Raw genomic sequence first — 23,192 nt, forward strand, 5'->3', positions numbered from 1 at the left:
AACTTCAATATTCTTTCAAATCCAGGCTTGGAAGTTCAATCATTTAGATCTAAGTAAGTTTCTTGGAGCTTAGTTCTCTAACTTCATTCTTATTTATCCATTTTATCCAATCTAAAGTTTTGTACTTTGTGATACTCTAGGAAACCTTAACCCTTAAGACAATATTCTCTACTTAGACATTGTGTCTTTCCCTTGGATCTCTAGGAAAACTCAATCTAAGAAACTCATTTTCAGGTAAAGGGAGTGATCCCAAACCCTAACTTCTCTTTGGTATTTTGATTTGAAAAAACTAAGTTTTCTACTAGAATCGTAATATTTTCTTAAAATCTAAAGTGTAGAAATAGGAAGCTGGACATGAAAACCCCATGATTATTTTCAAAACTATTTAAATATAAATTGTAACAAAAGCACTGAAAAAAAAATCATTTTAAGAATATTAGGATTTTACTAAGGAACATGGTTTAGAGATAGTAAGATTACTATTTTACATTTTCGGAATATTAAACTTATAGTGAATATTGGGTGGTGTTAGAGTTTAGGATAGACGACTTTGTTATTACTGAGAAAGTGTGTATGTTGAATTGTACAATTCAGCTAAGTCTAGAGGTGTCCTACATTTGACACATTGTATTGGCTTGTGTGATGTGAAATTGTTTGAATCTCATGTTAAATAATATAATGAATATAGATGTTGTTTGATAGCTGAAGTATGTTAAAATGGGTGAAACTATGTTATTAATGAAAAGTGTTCAATTGTTCTTAAATGAAGAAAGAATTTTATGTATGAAATGAAATGATATGACATAATGGTGGAATTATGAGAAATGTGATTATAATACGTGAGCCAGAATAGATTGATGGATGTGATTATGATACAGGTATTATGATACATCAAAAGGTGTACTCATAATACATGTATTGTAGTACATTAAGTTATATGATCAAGACTCACGTATTATGACACGTTGATCTATGAGAAGGATATGGAAAAGAATGAGAATAGTTGAGAAATGCTGAAAGTAAATATAAATAGTTACAGAGATACACTGGGGTATAGAGTTTAGAGAAGATTTGAAAAAATCTTGAAGAAATGAGTATGGTGAATGTTAATTGTAAATGGGTGCACAATGATTTGCTAAAAGTGAAAGCATTCACAGGCCAGACACTCATTTTCTGACAAGACTCCTAACTATACCTTTGCTACAAGGGACCAGGTCGACACACGTGTATCTGTGTTGCTGCAGCTAACTAGCAGCTATCTATACTATAAAATTCTCAAGGGATCCCAAGGGCGATGAATATGAAAGTGTAATGAATGTGAAATTGTGATAACATAAAGTAGTATAGAAATTGTATGATTATAATATATGCATTGTAACATATTGATTAATGTTGTCATGTATATGTGTTGTAATACATCGACAGGTGCGATTAGGACACATGTATTGTGACATATTGATTGATGTAATAGAATACATGTATTATGACATACAGATTAGTGTAGAAAATGCATGTCATAAATAAATTCTAAGGTGATTGATTTGTTAGATATGTGCTCTCCTCTAATAATGATTTGTGTGTTTTGAGTGTCATTGTTAATCGATGTGTGTTAGAAATGTGTTAGCCAATATTTTATGTACTATATAAATTTTATGTCAAACAAAGAGATTTAGTGGGGCGGGAAATACTCGTCCTTACTAATATTTTTCAGGTAATGAATGAAGAGATAAAGGTAGGTCCATTCTAGTCCATAATCCACTTGTCACAAAGCTCAAAGAACACTAACAAGTAAGTGTATTAAGTAGTTGTAACAAGAAATAAAATTTAGAATTCAGTTTGAGTCTCAAATATCGTCCATAGGGATTAGTTCTTTCAATTACCACTTCACAAATCAATAACTAATTGAGCTAAACGAAATTTGAAGTGTTTTGAATCATTTAACAACTAAAATAAAAGGTCTAATAAAATGAAAAGATTCAGTAAAATAGAGCTATGAATTTTAGTAATGAAATAATATGTGGAATGGAGTTAGGACTGATTTCACCTCTTTATCAAGTGCAAAACTGAATGAGATCTGAACTCCAAGTTCCTTAATTGATTGATGATCAATTTTACTAGATTAATCAAAGTTCAATTCCTAGAATCATTAATCCTAATATTCAATTAACTACCCTAATTCCTTCGGTGTAAATCAACCAAACATTGCATTAGGCATTAGAAATTAAGAAATCACAAGATCACAAATTCTTATCCCCAAGATCACAAATTCTTGTCCAAAATGGTTTCTAAGATTTCCCTGTCAATGGCTTGAAATAGGTAATTTTTTACCTTCAAGTCTTTCAACGTAGCCTCAGCTACAGCTTCTGTTGAGCCTCAGTGGGGTGGGTACCTAACAGAGGTATTCCATTTTCAATAATTTGCCACATCTCCTTGCTGCATAAGAAATTTTCCATGGTTATGGACCAAAACTCATAATGACCATCAAATTTCGAGATGGCCGGTTGAACAAATTTCTCTGACCCAGACATCCTTCCTTTTTTGTTTTGCTTATGCACTCACACTGTTTCCCAGACTTCACACTCCTTTCACTTCTTTCACTCACGTTTACACCGGTTCAGGCCCCTTACGGAGCTCTGATACCAATTGTTAAAAACTGAGAGCACAACTTGCGCACACACTGTTTTAAGTCGAGAATACTCTTCCATAATTCAAATAGAACAACCGGCTTTTATAAGCCTTTACATGAGAAGTTTTAAAAAAATTGATTCTACGTACATGGCTACAAAGTAGGTCACGCACACCTAAAGAATAGCTAACTGCCAGACTAGTTCAACCCTGAGAAATAGGGCTTTATTTAATTAAAATGCAAAAATAAGCTAACAAAATGTACATTTTCACTTCTTCTTTTGGAATAAAGTTCTGAAGTGTTCAATTTGAACACTTAAAGTGAACATTTTCACTTCATTTTGCTAAATCTACTCTTGAGTTGTCACTTTCTTCTATTTTCTCTTCTTTAATCCTTATCATCAATATTCTTAGCTCAGAATCTCCTCCAAAACTAGTTCATCACTTTTCAAGAGAAAAGTAGCCACGCAAAAGTGTATTTCATCAAAGGGCTTACGTGTTGTCACTTTGAGTGTGGAGAGGAGTGACGCATAACTTTGTTCAGCATGTTTAGTCAAATATCAAACAATGTTTCAACAATGTCAGCCTAATATTAGAGCATAATATCATAAAATAAGAACTAAAGTAACCAATCTTAAAGCAACGTTAACTACATATCAAAATAGAAATGAATAATACTATAACACCAACAATAGAAAATAAAAAAAATAAAAATACTCATACATATAAGCATAAACCATCAAGGAGTAAGGAGCACTTTCACAACTAAGAGGATCTCAACCTCATTCAAACTCTAACATCTAACAAGTGTTTCCTTCTTCTTTTGCCAGATTTTATGAGTATTGAAGGTAGGGATGGAAACAGGTCAAGCCACCTGACAGAGACTACAGCCTGGCCTAGTTTAAGCCTAGCTTGACCTGACCTTTTTAATAAACAAATAACGCTTACGCTTTTTTTGAAGCCCTATTTAAGTAAACAAGTCAAGTCTAAGTTGTTTACAAAGCCTGATAAGCCTGACAGGCCGGCCTGTATATATATATATATCATTTAAAAATAGAGCTTTCAAAACATGTTTAAATAATAAAATTATTTAATAATATATTTTTATTTATGTTATATTAAATTAATATATTATGTTATAATTCTTTTTATTTATAATTATAATAAATAAAAATTATATTCTATTAAAAATTAAAAATATTTACACACGATTACACTTTCTAAATAATAAATTTATTTAATAATAAATTATCATATTTGTTGCATTTAAATAAGTTAAAGAGTGGTTAAATCTTTAAACAGGAACAAGATGTAATCAAAATTGAATGAAATAAAATTTAAAAATGAAATAATATTATATTAATATATTTTTAATTTTATTATTATTAATATTTAATTATTATATTAATATATTACGTTTAATTCTTTTTCCTTATAATAAATAAAAATTCTTTATATATATATATATAGAACCATATAGTAAATAATATAATTTTAAATAAATTATATATAATAATATATACTTTTTGTAACTTAATAAGTATTTTATTTTTATTGGTATAAATTTTTTGAACAAAGTACATATAAAAAAAAATTTAGATACTAAATCCACAGCATACAACAACACACTTAAATATAAATATGTCAAATTTTAAATAATTATTTTTCACAAATTTGTCATAAATGTAAATAGATTTTTCTTAAAAAATATAGTTGTTAATATACATTCAAAATTCAATAATTAATAAATATTTACATAAAAAAGTATAAATAAAAAATTAAATTATTAATTAATTTATTAATTTATATAATATATATATATATATATATATTTTTAATGTATTGTATTAGTAATATTTTTTATATTATATTAATATTATAGTGTAGCTAATTTTATGTATATTTATTAATTTAAAATAAAAAATAAATAAAATTAAATATTTTATAATTATTTAGTAATTTAATAGTTATTATTATTATCATTATATATATATATATATATATATATATATATATTGTATTGAGTTTAAATTTTTATATTAAATTTTATTACATATTTTTTAATTAAGATAAAAGTTTAGAAATATAAATTATTTTAATTTAAATATAAATTTTATTAATTATTATTATGCTCATATGTTATTTTTCTACATCCTTAAATTTTATAATAAAAATATTTTTATATTTAATTTTTACAATGACTATTTATTTACTTTTTTCAATATAATATTTTTTTTTAGTTTATTTAACAAATTTTTTTAGTGTTATTTTTTGTTATCATCTTTATGTGTTTACTGTAATTTTATTTATTAAATATAAGATGTCTTTACACAAACAAAATATAATTATTATAAAAGAATAATTAAAATCTATAATACTTTAATTATAATTGTTAACATACATTTGAAATTTAATAATTTGTAAATATTTACATAATAAAAAATTAAATTATTTGATAATTTATCAATTTATATTTTATATATAAGTATATATTTTAATTTTTGTATTCGTAATATTTTTTTATATTATATTAATACTATAGTGTAATTAATTTTACGTGTATTTGTTAATTTAAAATAATAAATTAATAAAATAAATAATTAAATATGTTGTAATTATTTTATTTTTTTAATTTAATTTCTATTATTATTATTATTATTATTATTATTATTATTATTATATATTACATTAAATTTAAATTATTTATTTATTAAAATATAATAATTTTCTTTCAGCCAATTCAACAAATTGTGTAAATGTTATTTTTTGTAATCATTTTATGTGTGTACTATGACTTTATTTATTAAATATAAGATGTCTTTAAACAAACAAAATATAATTCTAAAAAAAACTAAAATTTTTAATGTTTTAATAATTTTTAAAAATAAATCAAGAAAAATATAAATATAAATTTATTTAATATAAAATATTTATAATTAGTACTCAAATAATATTTTAAAAATTATTTATAAAATTATTACAATTATTTAATAATTATCAATAATACAGATAAAAAGTAACAAAATATGTAAACTAATTTGATAATAAAATATTTATATTTTTATTAATATTAAGATTTCTATTTATAACAAGCTTCAGGTTAGGCTAGACCACCTCATACGTCAAATCAGACTGAAAATAAAGTCTTTAAAAGGTAACAGGTCAGGATCAAACCTAATAATTATGTTACAGGTTATGTCTATTTAAAGTAAAGTTTAGTCTGTCCTAATTTGTTTCCATCTTTAGTTGAAGGAAAAGAAAAGTGTTCTTTATTTCTAGCCTCAATTTTTTACTCTTGAGTTTCTAACTTCAAAATGAGAGGAAAAACTTACCCTAACTTCCAATTAAAGTCAAATATTCTCAAACTTTTTACTTTCTCCTTTTTACAATAATGAATTATTCATTCTTTCACACATTCTTTCAACAGTGAGTGAAATGTAGTTTAATTCTTCAAATAAACTTACTTAAATCATATTTTAAATTTCTATTAGATGTTGGTGTTAACCAAAATTAAAAATATATTAGTTATATAACTTAAGATTTAACCAATTTTTTTATTTTTAATTCATTAAATAAAACTAAATTTTATAATTGACTCTATGATATATGCCTTACTTATGGAAACTTATAGTGGTCTAAAAAAAATATAAACAAAATAAAGATATTATAGTAAATATTTAAATTTTTTTATTCTCTCAATTAAATAGCATAATTTTATTTGATTTTTATTAGAAATTAATTTTTAAACATCATTTTAAATTAATATGCATATAAATGAATTTTCTTGCATTAAACAATTTATTTTAATAATATATCTTGAATTTCAAAAATATAGTATCTTTAATTCATTCCATTTAATAAAATAAAAATTTTATTATTAATAATATAACTAAATTATACATTTTGTCTTTGTATTTAATTTATATTTTGATTTGACTCTTTTTTACTTTCTTTTTTGTTTAATTTAATTTTGTATATTTAACTTCATTTTAGTTGAATCGTTTAACCTTTTTTAATTTAATTTAATTCTATAAGTTATTTTTTACGTCAAATTTTTTCTTTAAATTTGATTTTATTTTTTAACCTTTTTTTTAATGAGGATGTTGATATCTAACAGAGATAAAGGAGTTTATAATAACTAATGACAAAATAGGAGTTTTTTTTTTTTGTCAAAACAGGATAAATATCAAAAAATATTTTCAAGATAAGGTATTTGAGAAATATTTTTCTGTTTAAATTTTTTTTTCACCTAAAAAAAAGGGTATTTTAGTTGAAATTAAAATGATGTGAATTAAAATTGAATAATTTAAATACAATATTTTTAGAGATGAATTAATTAAGTCTAGTATAAATCAGACGCCGAGAGGACTTAACCTAGTAAAATTGAGTTGAAGCGACACCCCGCAGGAGTGCACCATTGCCAGGTTTGCAAATCATGGCGTCATTTGTCCGTATAGCTCGGAACCATTTTTCGTCAACCTTTCGTTCCCATTTGTTGAAAGACTGTCGTTTAGCTCCATCAGCGACGAAGACTATACAGAATGCTGATTCTCAGTCATTGTCAATTCTTAGAAGTGAATCGCAAGTGTATTTGACGTCGTCGGCATCGGTGGTCAAAAGTTACAAGTTCAGGAACGGGAGAACGCCAGCTAGGAAGGCTCGTGAGGCCAACGCGGCGCATAATACGGCAATCGAGCTTGCATTGAATTCTGTAGTCAAAATTTTCACTGTTTCGTGCAGTCCCAACTACTTACTTCCTTGGCAGAACAAGTCCCAGAGGGAAACAATGGGCTCTGGTTAGTTTTTCTTTTTCTACTTCCACTTTTTCTCTCTTGTCTGCCTCAATGAAGACCTGCAAATTTTCATTTATTAAGTTCGATAGTCATTTATAAAGATCATTGTAAGTTTGAACGATTATTTGATCGTGGAATCTCAGCAATTCCTTCTTGATCCCTGTTGGTTCTTTGTTCTACATTACCATAATAATTCCACCCAGCCAATGGTAATGTAATAATCTGAGAAATGCGTGTATTTTTTAGGACTAAAATGGGAAGTTTCTGAAAATTTGTTGAATCATTTATGCTCTGGGCCATGCTGTCCTAGTTATTTACTTTTACTTTATTTTCTCTCTCTCAGGAATCTTTATGATGGTGATGCAGGGTTTGTAATTCAGGGTAGAAAGATTATTACAAATGCTCATGTGGTAGCTGATCATTCTTTTGTACTTGTAAGGAAGCATGGCTCTCCCACCAAATATAGAGCAGAAGTCAAAGCTGTCGGTCATGAATGTGACTTAGCTATATTGGTTGTTGAAAACGAAGAGTTTTGGGATGGTATGAATCCCTTGGAGCTTGGAGATGTCCCATTTTTACAAGAAGCTGTTGCTGTTGTGGGATATCCTCAAGGTAGAATTAATTTTTGTTACATAGTTGTGTTGTATTCCCCGTTTTAGATAAAAGAATTATATGTTACAAGGAATAAAAGAAAAACACTGCAACAAAAGAAGGATAAAACATCCTCATAAATAATTAATAATAAATATAAATATAAATATAATAAAAGCAAGCCAAAGTATCTGATAAATGCACAAAATTTGTCTAATTTGTTTGGATATCACGAATTGAAATTCCCTGGAACCAACCTGAGCACCAAAGATAAGCCATAAAAACAATCCTGTCGCATAACACATTTTATGACCAAAGACCAACCGATGCACCTCTTCAACATCCAACCAAATACAACATAGAACTGTACAAATTGCATACTGCCAGAAAAAGCATAGCCTTGTTATTCTGGTTAAAATTCTCAAACAAATTATGTGAAGCTATATCAATGAGTAGATAATTTTTCCCCTTGTTTGCTTCACTTTTTTTTTTCTTTTGGAGTGGAGGACCTTCTCTAAGGATTTCTTATCCTCATTTATACTTGTATTTCTCTTGAAACATTATCTTCTCTCAAAACTAAAACAAGAAGCTTTAAGCAATTGACATTATTGTGAAGTTATGTGAGGCATGCATTCCATCATTTCCATGGAAATCTGTGAGCACTTGTGACAGAAGTGACGGCAAATTTGCATTAAAAAAGTAATACAGGTGTTGGATTGCAGGTGGTGACAACATTTCAGTCACTAAAGGAGTTGTTTCCAGGGTTGAACCTACACAATATGTCCATGGTGCATCACAGTTGATGGCAATACAGATTGATGCAGCCATAAATCCAGGGAACAGTGGTGGCCCTGCAATTATGAGCAATAAAGTTGCTGGAGTAGCATTCCAAAATCTTTCAGGTGCCGAAAATATAGGGTAAGGCTAATTTTCTTTTCATTTATTATTCTTTAGTTCAAAGCTTAGCATTCATTAATTAAACACTTAGTATTCCAATATTTTTTATTTTCATATATACTAGTATAATTCACAAGTAAATTTATTAACAAAAAAAAGAAAATATAAAAAAAAAACCATGAAAGAAATGATATAATATTCATGAGAAAAAAAATAACACAACAAAGAGATTTATAAAACAAATTATAGCTCATACAACAAAAATTCATGTGAATATTCACTTTAATGATCACACACGCAAAATGAGCAGGGAAAATAGGCAGGGAAAAAAATATTCAAATTGGTAGAAAAATAAGTAAGAATGAAAATCATGAATAGACAAAAATATAGGTTGTAATGGGAACCCTTGATTATAGTATAGAGAAAATTTGTATATATATATATATAGGTAGGTAGGTAGGTAGGGCAGAAATAGATAGAAAAATACAAATTTAGAAGGAAGAAAAATAAAAGCAGAAGTAGGTACTGTGAAACAGACAAAACAGAGATACCCAATGAAAACTGAAACAGAATTGAAGAGATTAAGTGATTTTGAAACTGAACCAAATAATCAAGAAAGAGTAAAGTAAAAGGGGGAAAAAGCCAAGGTGAAAGCTTGTAAAACAAAATAATTAAAATCTGAAACAGAAGGAAGAACATAGATGAAAAACGGAGAAACAAATTACTGCATGAGAGTTTCCTACAGATATGTGAAGATCTTTACTAATTATGAGGCTTGGTGCAGAGTCCATGTGCACATATGCAAGAGTGTAGAGTGGTGAGAGAAAGTGTGTTTGGACAAAAGGCCTAATTACTCCTAGATACAAGCCCAGTGGTTTTATAGGGGGGACACAGGGAGGGTTTATCATAAGCAACCTTACATGGTGAGATGTTGTAATGGAAGCAGAGCAAATACCTGCCATGATGGCTGCCATTGACAAAACTGCAAACTATCATGATACATGACCTAGTTTCAAGAACAAGTGTACAACCTAGCAAACTATCATGAAGCATTATATTATTCTGTTTGTCTGATCAAACATAAATTTTGCATACTAGATTACTTCCTTTCATGTTGGATGTTGCAGTTACATTATACCCGTACCTGTAATAAAGCATTTTATATCTGGTGTAGAAGAAAGTGGAAAATATATTGGATTTTGCTCTTTGGGTGTGTCATGCCAAACTACTGAAAATGTGCACCTCAGAAACCATTTTAGCATGCAACCTAACAGGACTGGGGTGCTTGTTAGCAAAGTTAATCCACTCTCAGATGCATACAATGTTTTGAAGAAGGATGATATTATACTTTCATTTGATGGTGTGCCTATAGCAAATGATGGGACAGGTGTGTTCTTTCTTTGCTGTTGGATTTTCATTTATACATTATTTACTTTCAGTCTTGCTTTACACATGCATGTTTGCCTTGTAAGCATCAATCTAATGACATGTATACTTCAGTTGGTGCCCATGATCTTTGTACACAATTCCTTTTCTCGATGCTTTCTTCAAATACTTCACAATGCGGATTAGTGCTTCCCAATGAGTATTCGTCGGAGATGACATAAACTAGCTAACATCACTCATTGGAAAAGCAATATCCGGCCTTGTGACAGTCAAGTAATTTAGCTTGTCTACTAATCTTCTGTATTTCTGTAGCTGCAAAAAGAACTCCATCTGCTGTCAGTTTCACTTCTGGCTCCATAAGTGTCTCACATAGTTTAGCTCCTTTTAGTCCGATCTCAGTCAATAAGTCTAAGACATATTTTCTCTGTGAAAGGAAGATTCCTTACTTGAAGTACATGACTTCAATATCCAAGAAGTATTTCAGAATTAAGTCTTTTGTTTGAAACTTAGTTTGAAGCTTAGGTTGCTGATTTCTTCTTTGTCGCTACTTGTAATAACAATATCATCAACATAAACAACAAGTAAAATACAATCGCAGTTAGTCTGTTTGTAAAACACTGTATAATCACTCTCACTCCTCACTAATCCAAATTTCAGAATCACGTCACTGAATCTGTGATACCATGTAAAGATTAAGAGAGAAAGAGCATAGAAAGAGAGAAACAAATGAGTGTGCTGGAATTAGATACTCTACAATGTGTAGAGACTTTTATATTTATAAGGATACATATGTAACTCTATTGGGTCAAGCCCATTATTATAATACTAAAATAAATCCTAATTCTAATACGTCTATTCTAACTATTCATAACAGGGACTAATTTGTGTATTTACTCTTTTTTCAAAGAATTGGAAAAGGAATGAAATGATTCTCCATTATTTAGTGACAATAAAATTGTTCTCTCTCTTGCTGAAAATCCAACCTTGCAAGTATGATGAACTAGAAGTTAATAAATGATGGAGATTTAAATTTGATAAAAATCTTAGGATCAAAGAATCCAACTAATATGGTAAGCAAGACTGTCACAACTGATAAATTGTGGCTTTCCATTACCTTAGTTGGCCCTCAAGGATAATTGATGATGAAAGCAATGCATTAGGTGAATGCAGAGTAGCTCATGGTTTACAAGTTGTTGCAATTGAAAGTCCAACTTCAAGTGAGAGAATTGTTAGAGTTGTACAATCTAATTAGTCTCACATAAGTTATTTTTAGAGAATTTTCCCTTTCTTATTATTATATATATGTGATAACTTATAAACCTTTAGTATGTCAATAAAATTATTTCCCTAGTCTAAGCGTGGACATAAATGCATACATTATATGCCGAATCATGTTAAATGCTTTTTTTGTTTTTCTCCTTTTTTTTTATCTTTTTTCTCGTTTCTCCAAACACCCTAGCTCCCAAGACAAAAACCATACCTTGATGCTAAGGCCTGCCCTCTAGAAAAGGCTGCCTAGTGCACGAGGCTTCCACCTGGTGTGGTTTGAGGAGAGTAGATGTATGCAACATTATTGTGAAATCATGACAAAAATTAACCATAATCTCTCCCACTCTCATTCCCTCACTCATGCTATCTCTCTGCCTCATTCCTTCTTTGTTTGCACTTTGCAAGGACGAGTTTGAAGCTTCTGCCATCAAGCTATTGTTTTTGCACTTTTCCACCATTTAGCATCACTTGCCTTTACACACATATCTTTGCTTCTGCCTTCATATCTTCTGACTCGACAGATTTTGCAAGCTTTCAAGTTTACTTCTGACTTTAAGAGAAATTAAATACACTAAGAAGACTAAATACATATTGACTTGATTTGATATGATGTGTTACAATGTGATACAAAACATAAAGCGCTAATCCTTACTAATACTAGGACCTAATTCTAAGTAAACAAGGAACAAATCATGTAATATGGAAACCTATAGTTAGAAAAAATTAGGGATTCTAATCCAAAAGACAATCTAAAATACTTTAAATTACTCTAAGATACAGTCAAGATGTTATTGGCAATTTTTCATGAATTTCTTTTTTAGGGGCGTGATTTTAAACGATGACATGACTAATTAAGAGGTTGACATGTGTCTATTTTTTGTGGGGTTACTCAGTGAAAGGGACCAAAAATGCTAAATTTAGAAAAATATTAGGTATTAAAATATAAAGAATTGAGAGAGAAAAATCAAAATGTCGCAATATTTAGGAATCAAGAACATTTTTAACCACCTTTTTAAGTCTATAATTCTCCTTAAGTTCATTGGCATAATATGACATGTATACTTCAGTTCCTTTCCGCAACAGAGAACGGATAACATTCGATCACTTGGTGTCTATGAAGAAACCTAATGAAAAAGCAATAGTCAGAGTCTTGCGAGATGGCCAAGAGCATGAGCTTAGTATCATTCTCCAACATGTAAGTTATTATGCATTTTTTCTGTTAAATAAGTCAATGATTGTCCTCAACTTGCTATAGGATACTGTTGTGTATTATATGGCCTCTGGTGTTTTGGTAATCGGTTTTTCAGGGTGCTGCCATTTTAGATAATGCATACAGATTCGACAGCTTTGCTGCATTCTTGATTTGCATGTTATGATATGTTTAGCTTGTTTCCACTTTGTCGGATAAGTTGTCTTGTGGTTGTACTTTCCACCCTTTGTATTTAATATATTTTCTCTATGGAGCAAGAACGAGTAAAAATAATTTCTTTCTTTTGTGATTAACTTTACAAAAGTTAATTTAATGACATAAATGCTACAGAGATGCCATTCTATGCATGATATCAAAAGTTCTACTCATTTTTGTATTCATGGTTTTTTACAGCTTAAAACTTGTATTCTAGAACCTTGAATTGTAGTTCCAAGTTATAGTTAGTCACTGTAATTTCACTGTTTTGTCATACTTATAATGGATTAAGATCCCCAGCATTTATTTTAACCATGGGGGATCACAATGCTTAATTTAGTTTAAACATTTGATAATTTTAATGTATGAAGGAAGGAGATTTATTTGACGACAGATGAATTCATTTCTTTCTATTTACTACTTTATGTTAACTATTGGTTTTGGATAATAGTTTTGTTAAGTATATTGTTATCAATATTTCAGATCCAACCCTTAGTTCCAGTTCATCAGTTTGATAAACTTCCAAGTTATTACATTTTTGCCGGTCTGGTATTTGTTCCACTCACTCAGCCATACCTTCATGAGTATGGGGAAGACTGGTATAATATATCACCTCGTCGTTTATGTGAAAGAGCACTGCGGGAATTGCCCAAAAAAGCTAATCAACAACTCGTTATCCTGTCTCAGGTGAGCATCTCTTAACTATAGTGCAGATCTTATATATATGATGTTTGCTATTCCTACCTCTATTAATTGATGCTACCAGTGACTGCCAAGATATGACAAGCTTCCCGATGCGTTGTGTCTTTCTCAATCACTCCGACTTTTTGTGTTTCTTTAGTTTATTTGGGGACGAATATCATCTGCTCTTGCGCTTTACTCCTTTTCTTTTTCAATAATATTTTGTTTTCTTAATATTAAAACAGTGTCCACCATTCTAAAGCTCATTGATGTGATTAACCCCCCCATGTGAAGTTCATTTCCAAACTGAAGTATTGTCATATGATGCATCTGCAGAATATATATATATATATTGTTAGGGCAGCCAAGATATTAGTTGGTGTGCCACTATGAATGATATATTTATATACACAATAAAAACAGGTCTTATCCCACTATGTGAGGTCAACTACATGAAACACACGACACTATTAAGCTTGGTCAAAAATTAAATGGATAATACAAAACTTGCATCTCCTTATGATGGTTAGATCCACCATGTCAAATTAATCTTAAAATTCCATTTAAATAGAAATAATTTGGTCAAAAGAGCGAAGATGCAAGGTAGAAAATAATTTGCCTGAGTTCTGTGGGGAGCCTAAAGTGAACATTCTCATTTAAGATAAATATTAAGTTACTATGCGGTAGAGATTCCTTATAAGTTGGTTTTAGTTAACAATGTAGATATTTGGTTTGAGAGTTGCCTCTATTAATAATATATTGTTCATTTTAGGTCTTGATGGACGATATCAATGCCGGATATGAACGTCTTGCAGAATTACAGGTGACAAATTGCTTATTGTTTAGTAATTTATCTGCAGTAAATCATGTGATGGTCACATCTAGTTCACTGTAGTATATATGCAATGACCATTCCTTATTCCTACTAAAGTATGCTATAATAATTATTCAACATAGAGCATCCTTTAAAGACAAAACATCTTAGGCTATGTTTGGGAGTTGGGTTTAGGAGGGGAGGGAAGAGGTTAGAAAGGATTTAATCTTTGGAGTTGCTTAATTAGAAGGGAAAAGACTCTAAAACCTTCTAAAAACTTGTTTTTTCAATTCTTCCATTTTGGAGGTTCTCTCTCTCTCACTCTTTCATATTATTTCATGAATAAGATTTTAAATTTAAAAAAAAAATTAATTTTTCAAGTCATAATTTTTTTAAAAAATTAAAAAATAAAAAATATTAATTTTAAAATTATTTATATAATTAAATCTCTTATCACCCTCTTTTCTCAACATTAAACATCCAAACAAGGGAAGAATTTAACCTCTTTTTCCTTCTTCTCCTTCTCCCTTCAAACTCTTTCCTTTCTTCTCCCTCCAAACTCCCAAATAAAGCCTTAGAAAAAAGAGTTTGGTTTTGCTAATGTGTGACCATGATCAAATTTTAGACAACATTAAATACACCATATTAAACGTTTTTTAATTACTAAAAAAAAAAAAGGATTGATTGACCTCTTCAATATGATTTTTTTTGTAAAAAAAAAAAACCATATTTTTAGTTTCTTATCATATTGGACGTAGGCACACATTAGAAACTCAAGAAAAGTCATATGCATTTTTTTTCCTTTTGAAGGGGATAATTTATATACTAGCATGTGCGAGAATTTGAAATGGATTGTTCACATATCTACTTGAGAGTGATAAATAAAAGCTTTTCTCCTGATTTGCTAAATAGAAAAACATCCACATAAATAAGCTTGTCTTGAATAAGCAAATGGATTCCTCAATGTAAAGCCAATGCTTTAGCAACTTCAAGTAGGACACTCAAGTAGACTGACTATGTAACAACAACAACAAAAGTCTTATCCCACTTTGTGAAGTTAGTTACATGAATTTCACAAAGTCATTGAACTTTGTCAAGAATCTGTAACTTTGTCAAAAACCAGATTCTCAGAGATATTATTCACCATAAAATCCCTTTTTCATAGTTTCTTCCGAAATTCTTCTTGGCCTCCGACTATCTCTTTTCACAAGACTAAAAACCATGTGATCTACTCTCCTCAACAATGCCCCTTTAGGCCATCTTTGCGCATGGCCATGGAATCTACAATCAAGTGGATTATGTGACAAGCAGAAGAATGCAACCTAGACCTATGTCTCCATATTTGAAACATCCAACATCAATTTTCAACATTAATTGCTCTGTGTGAGGGCCACCACTCAGTGTGGGGAAGATCTATTAAAGGAAAAAGAAAAGAGAATAAAACCCTGGTCTTCATTGCAAGGATTTCCTCCCTATGATGAATTCCTAAGCTTTTTCCTTGTCTCTTTACTTCAACCCGTAGTTGTCACCCCTATTCAGTCTCGTGTTTCTATTTATATCTGGGGGTTTAAAACTCTTTGAGCCACTTAAAACAAATAAAAAAAACGTTATTTTAACATCCTGGCAGCACGATCCATGCCCATGGTGAGTTCTCCTTGCTACCGGTGGAGCTTTAGACAACAATAACGAGCTCCTCTCTTCATGTATTTGCTCCAAATTCATGGGCAACTTATGGTCAAAATTTCTTATCTGCTTCAATGATGGGAACCAAGGAACAACTAATGGGCCAGAGGAGCACTTGATCCAAGAAGCACAAAGTCAGTCCAAAAAATGGATTGTTTATGTTAGAAAAAAAAAAAAAAAAGAAAGAAAGAATTAGGAAAAGGACAAGAATGAGCTGAGGTGGCTGAGTTAGTTACGGAGAGAGAGAGAGAGAGAGGTTTTAGAAGGCATGATGAGCCTGGGATTGGGAAATATTGTGATTTGGTTAAATTTTGCTGGCACTGAGAAGCTTTTGCTTTGTGAAGGAGCCTAGCTCTGGGACATAAGAGGGTCTGTCCTCTTATTGCATTGTTTTCTATTTTTATCCTTTAATTCCAAGAAGTTCCCTATTAAATCTTTCTGGCTGCTGTTTCTTTTCTGTTATTGCATTTGTGTTTGGTTTCTGGTTTGCAACAAATTGGTCCGACCTGCTGGATTTGGTAGGGCGAGCAGTGAATGCCAACTAAGAAGAAGAAAGGGGCGACTGCAGTGACATCGAAGTTGGGACCAGCGGAATCGGAGGAAGACTAGACAATGATGGATTCTAGACTTAAGATACTAGAGAAGGAGCTTGCGGGGATGTGGACGTCCACAGAGGCAATGAGATTACAAAACCATGAGCAACAGAAGGCGATGGAATCGATGAGGAGAGAAAATGTTGAAACACAATCTCGGATTCTGAACATTCTTTCGCAAGGCGCAGAATACCAGAATAAATCGTGGGAAAAGGACGGTGAGGGATCTGGAAATCAGAAGGAGCAGCGTGATAAGACGTCGTAGAACACTCAAGAGAGTAGTAGATCAGGATTCTGAAAATTATAGGGCAACGCACTCGACAAATTTCGTCAATCAGTTAAGAAGGTGGAATTACCCATGTTCGATGGCGAAGACCCTGCAGGATGGATTTCCAGAGTAGAAGTGTACTTCCAAGTACAAGAGACAAGTGACCAAGTACGAGTAAACCTGGCTCAGCTTTGTATGGAGGGTGGAACCATCCATTTTTTCAATTCCCTGATAAATGAGGAAGAAGACCTTTCGTAGGAGCAACTCAAAATGGCGTTATTGGATCGTTACGAAACGCTGGTGGAAGGAAATGCTTACGAGCAATTGACAGCACTCCAATAGACTGGAGATGTTGAGCAATATATCAGGGACTTAGAGTTCTTGATCGCCCAAATTCCAAGAATTCTTGAACCCCAATATTTCGCATATTTTCTTCATGGGTTGAGAGAAGACATCAGGGGACAAGTCAGGAGTTTGTACGCCCTGGGTCCGATGTCACAATCACAGATGATGAATGTGACGCGTGCTGTTGAGATTGAATTGAGAGGCAGGGGCAAGATGGGTGTTCCACAAGGAAGGGGAGAAGCACGTGGCAGTAGTGGACTACACGTGAGTGCTAGGCAAAATGCCACTTTTCATCAAAAGTGGCAGACGAATATGGACAAAGGAGGCAAAACCTTTGGAGGCATAAATGGGTTCGAGCCCAATATAAAGGGAGAAAGTAAAAGTGGGCCACGAGACAGAGGGGTAAAACACCTATCATATAATGACTTGTTGGAAAAAAGGAAAAAAGGGCTTTGTTTTAAATGTGGAGGTATCTATTCCCCTCAGCACCAATGTCCAGAAAAACATTTGAAAATTATGTTGGCTGACAAAGATGTGGATGGAGAAGAAGGTCTCGAATCAGAGCATGAAGCAGAAGACGACGTCAATTGTGAGTGCCACGCTTTATTCTTACAAAGTCTGACGCAGGAGAAAGAAACGGCACCAAAGACCATGAAATTGGAAGGAGAGATCCATGGGATCCCTGTTTGCGTGTTGGTGGACAGCGGCGCCACACACAACTTTATTTCTAAGAGGCTGGCGCGTGCTATGGGCTGGGAGGTGGAGAAAACAAGGAATATGAAAATTCTTTTGGGTGATGGGCACAAGGCGATTGCGGAAGGAATGTGTAAGGGGTTCAAATTGAAATTGGGGAACCATGAGTTCACCTTAGATTTACTACTGTTTGATTTGGACGATTTTGATCTGATTTTAGGGGTGTCCTGGCTGACATTGTTGGGTGAGATGGTGGTGGATTGGAGAGCACAAACTATGAAATTTCTTTGGCATGGAGAAACAGTAGAGCTGCAAGGAGTGCCCAAATTGATTCCCATGCAAGCCCTGTTTAAGAGAAGTACTAAGGACCTTCGGATGGCCATTTCGGACGGGGACGTGATCTCAAAAAGGGACATCAGAGAAGACATAACCCCTAGACAGAAGCAGCAGCTTGAGGAGTTGTTAAACCGTTTTGAGAAGGTTTTCCAAGAACCCAAGGGATTACCTCCTCAACGGGCAAAGTCCCATAATATAGAACTTTCCCCAGTGAAGGACCAGTCAACGTGCGTCCTTACAGATACGCACACCACCAAAAGGATGAAATTGAGCGTCAAGTGAAAGAGCTGTGGGAAAATGGAGTCATAAGGCATAGTAACAGCGCTTATTCTAGCTCAGTAATCTTGGTACGTAAAAAAGATCAATCATGGAGGATGTGCATAGATTATAGGGTATTAAATAAGGTCACCATACAGGATAAGTTTCCAATTCCGGTGATTGAAGAGTTGTTGGATGAGTTAAATAGTGCCTGTTTTTTCTCTAAATTAGACCTCAAGTCAGGGTATCATCAAGTGCGGATGAGGGAGGAAGATATTCCAAAAACGGCATTTAGGACACATGAAAGCCATTATGAATATCTCGTAATACCTTTTGGGCTCACAAACGCACCGTCTACCTTCCAATCATTGATGAATGAAGTGTTCGGAGGGTGTTTGAGGAAGTATGTGTTAGTCTTTTTTGATGATATATTAATTTACAGCAAGAGTTAGGAAGAACATTTGTGTCATTTGGAGGCAGTGCTGAAGTTGCTGGAAGTAAATCAACTATATGCTAATAAGAAGAAGTGCTTCTTTGCTCAAATTAAAATAGAGTACTTGGGACATATGATTTCCAAACAAGGGGTGGCAGTGGATCTAGAGAAAATTAGAAGTGTTGTCGATTGGCCAATCCCTAAGAATGTTAAAGGCATTAGAGGGTTCCTTGGCTTGATAGGGTACTATCAAAAATTTGTGAGAGACTACGGCAAGGTGGCTAAGCCCTTGACAGAGCTAACTAAGAAAGATTCATTTAAATGGAAAGCAGAGGAACAAGCTGTGTTTGACAAATTGAAGAGATGCATGACCACAACACCTGTCCTAGCCCTGCCTAATTTTGAAAAGGAATTCTTGGTGTAATGTGATGCTTCCCGATCAGGGATAGGTGCCATACTTACGCAAGACAAACATCTGGTTGCCTATTTCAGCAAGGCCTTGGGGGTGAGAAACCTGAGCAAATCAGCCTACGAAAAGGAACTTATGGCAGTGGCATTAGCAATTAATCATTGGCGACCATACTTGTTAGGTAAAAAAATTTTGGTGGCAATTGATCATAAAAGTTTGCGACAGCTTTTACAGCAGAAAGTAATTACGGGGAACCAACAAAATTGGATCACGAAGTTGTTGGGGTACAATTTTGATATCATCTACAAGCCAGGAATGGAAAATAAAGGGGCGGACGCCTTATCTAGGTAGGAGGAAGGAAGAGAGTTAAGAACTATGGTTTATGTCCCTGTGTGGATGGATACTCAGAATTTGATTGAAGAAGCTGAGCAAGATGATAAGCTAAAGGCCATAATTGAAAGAATTCAGAGAGGAGAAGCAGTTCCAAGTGGGTTCACTTATAAGCATGGGGTTTTGTGGTGAGGAGATAGGTTGGTGATTGCTAAAAATTCTACTTGGATTCCCAAATTGCTGGAGGAATATCACCAGACTTCCTAAGGGGGGCACGCTGGATTTTATAGAACTTACAGGAGGATAGTGGCAAACTTGTATTGGAAGGGGATGAAAAATATGGTCCAGCAGTTTGTAAGAGATTGACACATGTCAAAGGCAAAAATACATGGCTACAACGCCCGGCGGCTTGCTTCAACCACTGCAGATTCTAGAAAGGGTGTGGGAGGACATTTCTACTAACTTTATAACCTGGTTGCCTAAGCCTAAGGGTTATGAAGCTATATTGGTAGTAGTTGATTGCCTCTCGAAATATTCGCATTTCATACCTCTTAAACATCCCTACACAGCCAAAACATTGGCTGAGATCTTTGTTGAGGAAGTGGTGAGGTTACATGGGGTCCCTAATTCCATTGTGAGTAATCGGGATCCAGTTTTCATGAGCCAATTTTGGAGGGAGTTTTTCAGGTTGCAAGGAACATCGTTGAATATGAGTACATCGTACCATCCACAATCAGATGGACAGACAGAGGTGAGAAATCGGACGTTAGAAACCTACTTACGATGTTTTGTGTGTGATCAACCAAGACAGTGGCTGTTTTGGCTGCCATGGGCGAAGTATTGGTACAATACGTCATACCATAGTGCTACTCATACCACACCTTTTGAAGTGGTTTACGGTCGAAAACCACCCTCATTGATAAAGGGTATTCCAAGAGAAGTTAGGGTGGCTGCAGTCCAGAGGGAATTGATGGAAAGAGAAAGCAATTGAAGGAGCACCTCCAAAGGGTACAGGAGAGAATGAAAGGTTTAGCTGACCTCAAAAGGCAAGAAAAACATTTTGAGGTTGGGGAATGGGTGTTTTTGAAGCTAAGGCCACATATACAAGGATCAGTCTATTCTAGAATTAATGCTAAGCTTGCTGCACGATATTATGGGCCTTTTGAGATTATAGCACAGGTGGGAACAGTGACGTATCGTTTAAAACTGCCTGAGACATCTAAGATCCATCCCGTTTTTCATGTGTCGTTACTTAAGAAGGCAGTGGGGGCATACAAAGTGTAGTCAGAGCTACCTTCTAATTTGGAGGTTGATTCTGCAATGACATGGACACCTAGTGTTAGCCACTCGATACATAACAAAGCATAGGGAGCAGTTGAAACAATGGTTGATTCATTGGGAGAGGAAACCTGCGGAAGAAGCCACGTGGGAAGACGCGGTCATAATACGAAGCCAGTTCCCTGACCTCACTCTTGAGGACAAGATTGCTCTTAATGCAGGAGGCAATGATGGGAACCAAGGAACAACTAATGGGCCAGAGGAGCACTTGATCCAAGAAGCACAAAGTCAGTCCAAAAAATGGATTGTTTATGTTAGCAAAAAAAATTAATGAAAGAAGGAATTAGGAAAAGGACAAGAATGAGCTGAGGTGGCTGAGTTAGTTACGGAGAGAGAGAGAGAGAGGGGTTTTAGAAGGCATGATGAGCCTGAGATTGAGAAATATTGTGATTTGGTTAAATTTTGCTAGCACCGAGAAGCTTTTGCTTTGTGAAGGAGCCTAGCTCTGGGGCATAAGAGGGTTTGTCCTCTTATTGCATTGTTTTCTGTCTTTATCCTTTAATTCCAAGAAGTTTCCCGTTAAATCTTTCTGGTTGCTGTTTCTTTTCTGTTATTGCATTTGTGTTTGGTTTCTGGTTTGCAACATTCAACTTGCCTTTTAGCTCCCCTTTAACTTCCCATGTGTGGGAAAACACAAAATGTAGCAATTATCTCAACTAAATAAAGAGAATACATGCTAAATATTAACAAAATGCATGATTATGCAGAATTTGGGTATTGATTTAGGTGGAATGTTATGCTAAGTACACAAACATCACCAACCCGCTCACATTACCTTCCACTCACATGACAATCAACAGCTAACAAGAGCTGAAACTGACACTTCATTTTTCACTTGTCAATCTAGTTTCCATTAGGAAAAGCGTGACCTTTGATACAAGTTCTATAAATATTTTGATCATAGTTACATGTTATCTTAAAATGGATGTTCTTTCAATGCCTATTTCCTTTAATAATTAAATTCTAATACCCAGGTTTTGAAGGTTAATGGAACAGAAATCGACAATCTAGAACACTTATGCGAACTTGTTGGAAGCTGTCACACAGAATTCTTGCGGTTCGATTTGGAAGACGATCGAGTCATTGTCTTGAACTATGGAATGGCGAAACTTGCCACTTCTAGAATTTTGAAACGTCATAGAATACCTTCATCAATGTCAATTGATCTTATTGATGCAAAATAATTTACAATTTGGACTGGCTTGCTCATGTTGAGATTGAAATAACTTTTACCTGGTTATTACTATTACTACATAATCGTTTGAGATTATGACTTAATTTGATTCTTTTAAAATTGTAAAAAATTTACTAGTAGTAACACACTTCTAACATACTATTTATAACACATTTTTTACTATAGATTATAAAAAATATGCGAGTTTTACTCTTTCAGTTTTAAATTAACATTTTTCTTATATTTTGTAGTTTTTCAATATTCATCTTATTTCATTGCTAAACTTACCCCAATGCTAAATTCGATAATAATCCCAATATACTGGTTCCAGCACTCTGGAAGAAGAAAAAGATAATGACCTTTTTTATGCTACATATATATTAGGAAAGCAGAACTGGAGTAAGAAATATTAGGAAATCGTATAAGCAAGGATAACGAATTGCAGGCTACGGTGAAAAATCTCCAGAAACATTCTGATGTGTTAAAATTGAGGCACCATTTGTTATAGAAATTATTATTCTCATTAATTATTTTACTTTTAATTATAAGAGAGTGACTTTGCTTTTATTCTATTTGCGGTTTATAAAATTTACACACACAAAGCTATTTTCAATATTTTTTGTACAAATATTTGAAAATAAAAAGAACATGATAAAAATGAAGTTACAGATTTATAATTAAAAGTATTTGAAAATAAAAGGAACATGATAAAAATGAAGTTACAGATTTATAATTAAAAGTAAAAACAAGAATTGAACAAAGTCCATTTTTAAGACAGCTCCTTAGATCTCCTTATGGAAAAAAGAACGCATTTCTATCTTGAGGTGAAGACTACAAAACTTAATTGTTATAGGCAGAGCGACAAACTACA

General features: G+C 32.8%; 1 protein-coding gene across 1 annotated transcript; it reads left to right on the forward strand.

Moving 5' to 3' along the window:
- Nucleotides 1-7,060: 7,060 nt before the first annotated feature.
- On the forward strand, nt 7,061-22,331 carry LOC113867546 (protease Do-like 10, mitochondrial). Its single transcript, XM_027502937.1, has 8 exons — nt 7,061-7,421; nt 7,785-8,030; nt 8,732-8,927; nt 10,034-10,293; nt 12,629-12,756; nt 13,450-13,653; nt 14,420-14,470; nt 22,122-22,331. The coding sequence occupies exons 1-8, from the start codon at nt 7,061-7,063 to the stop codon at nt 22,329-22,331; spliced, it is 1,656 nt and encodes a 551-aa protein (XP_027358738.1).
- The last annotated feature ends 861 nt before the right edge of the window (nt 22,332-23,192 follow it).

This window comes from Abrus precatorius, unplaced genomic scaffold, assembly GCF_003935025.1.
Source record: "Abrus precatorius isolate BTA unplaced genomic scaffold, Abrus_2018 Scaffold5, whole genome shotgun sequence".
Lineage (NCBI taxonomy): Eukaryota > Viridiplantae > Streptophyta > Magnoliopsida > Fabales > Fabaceae > Abrus > Abrus precatorius.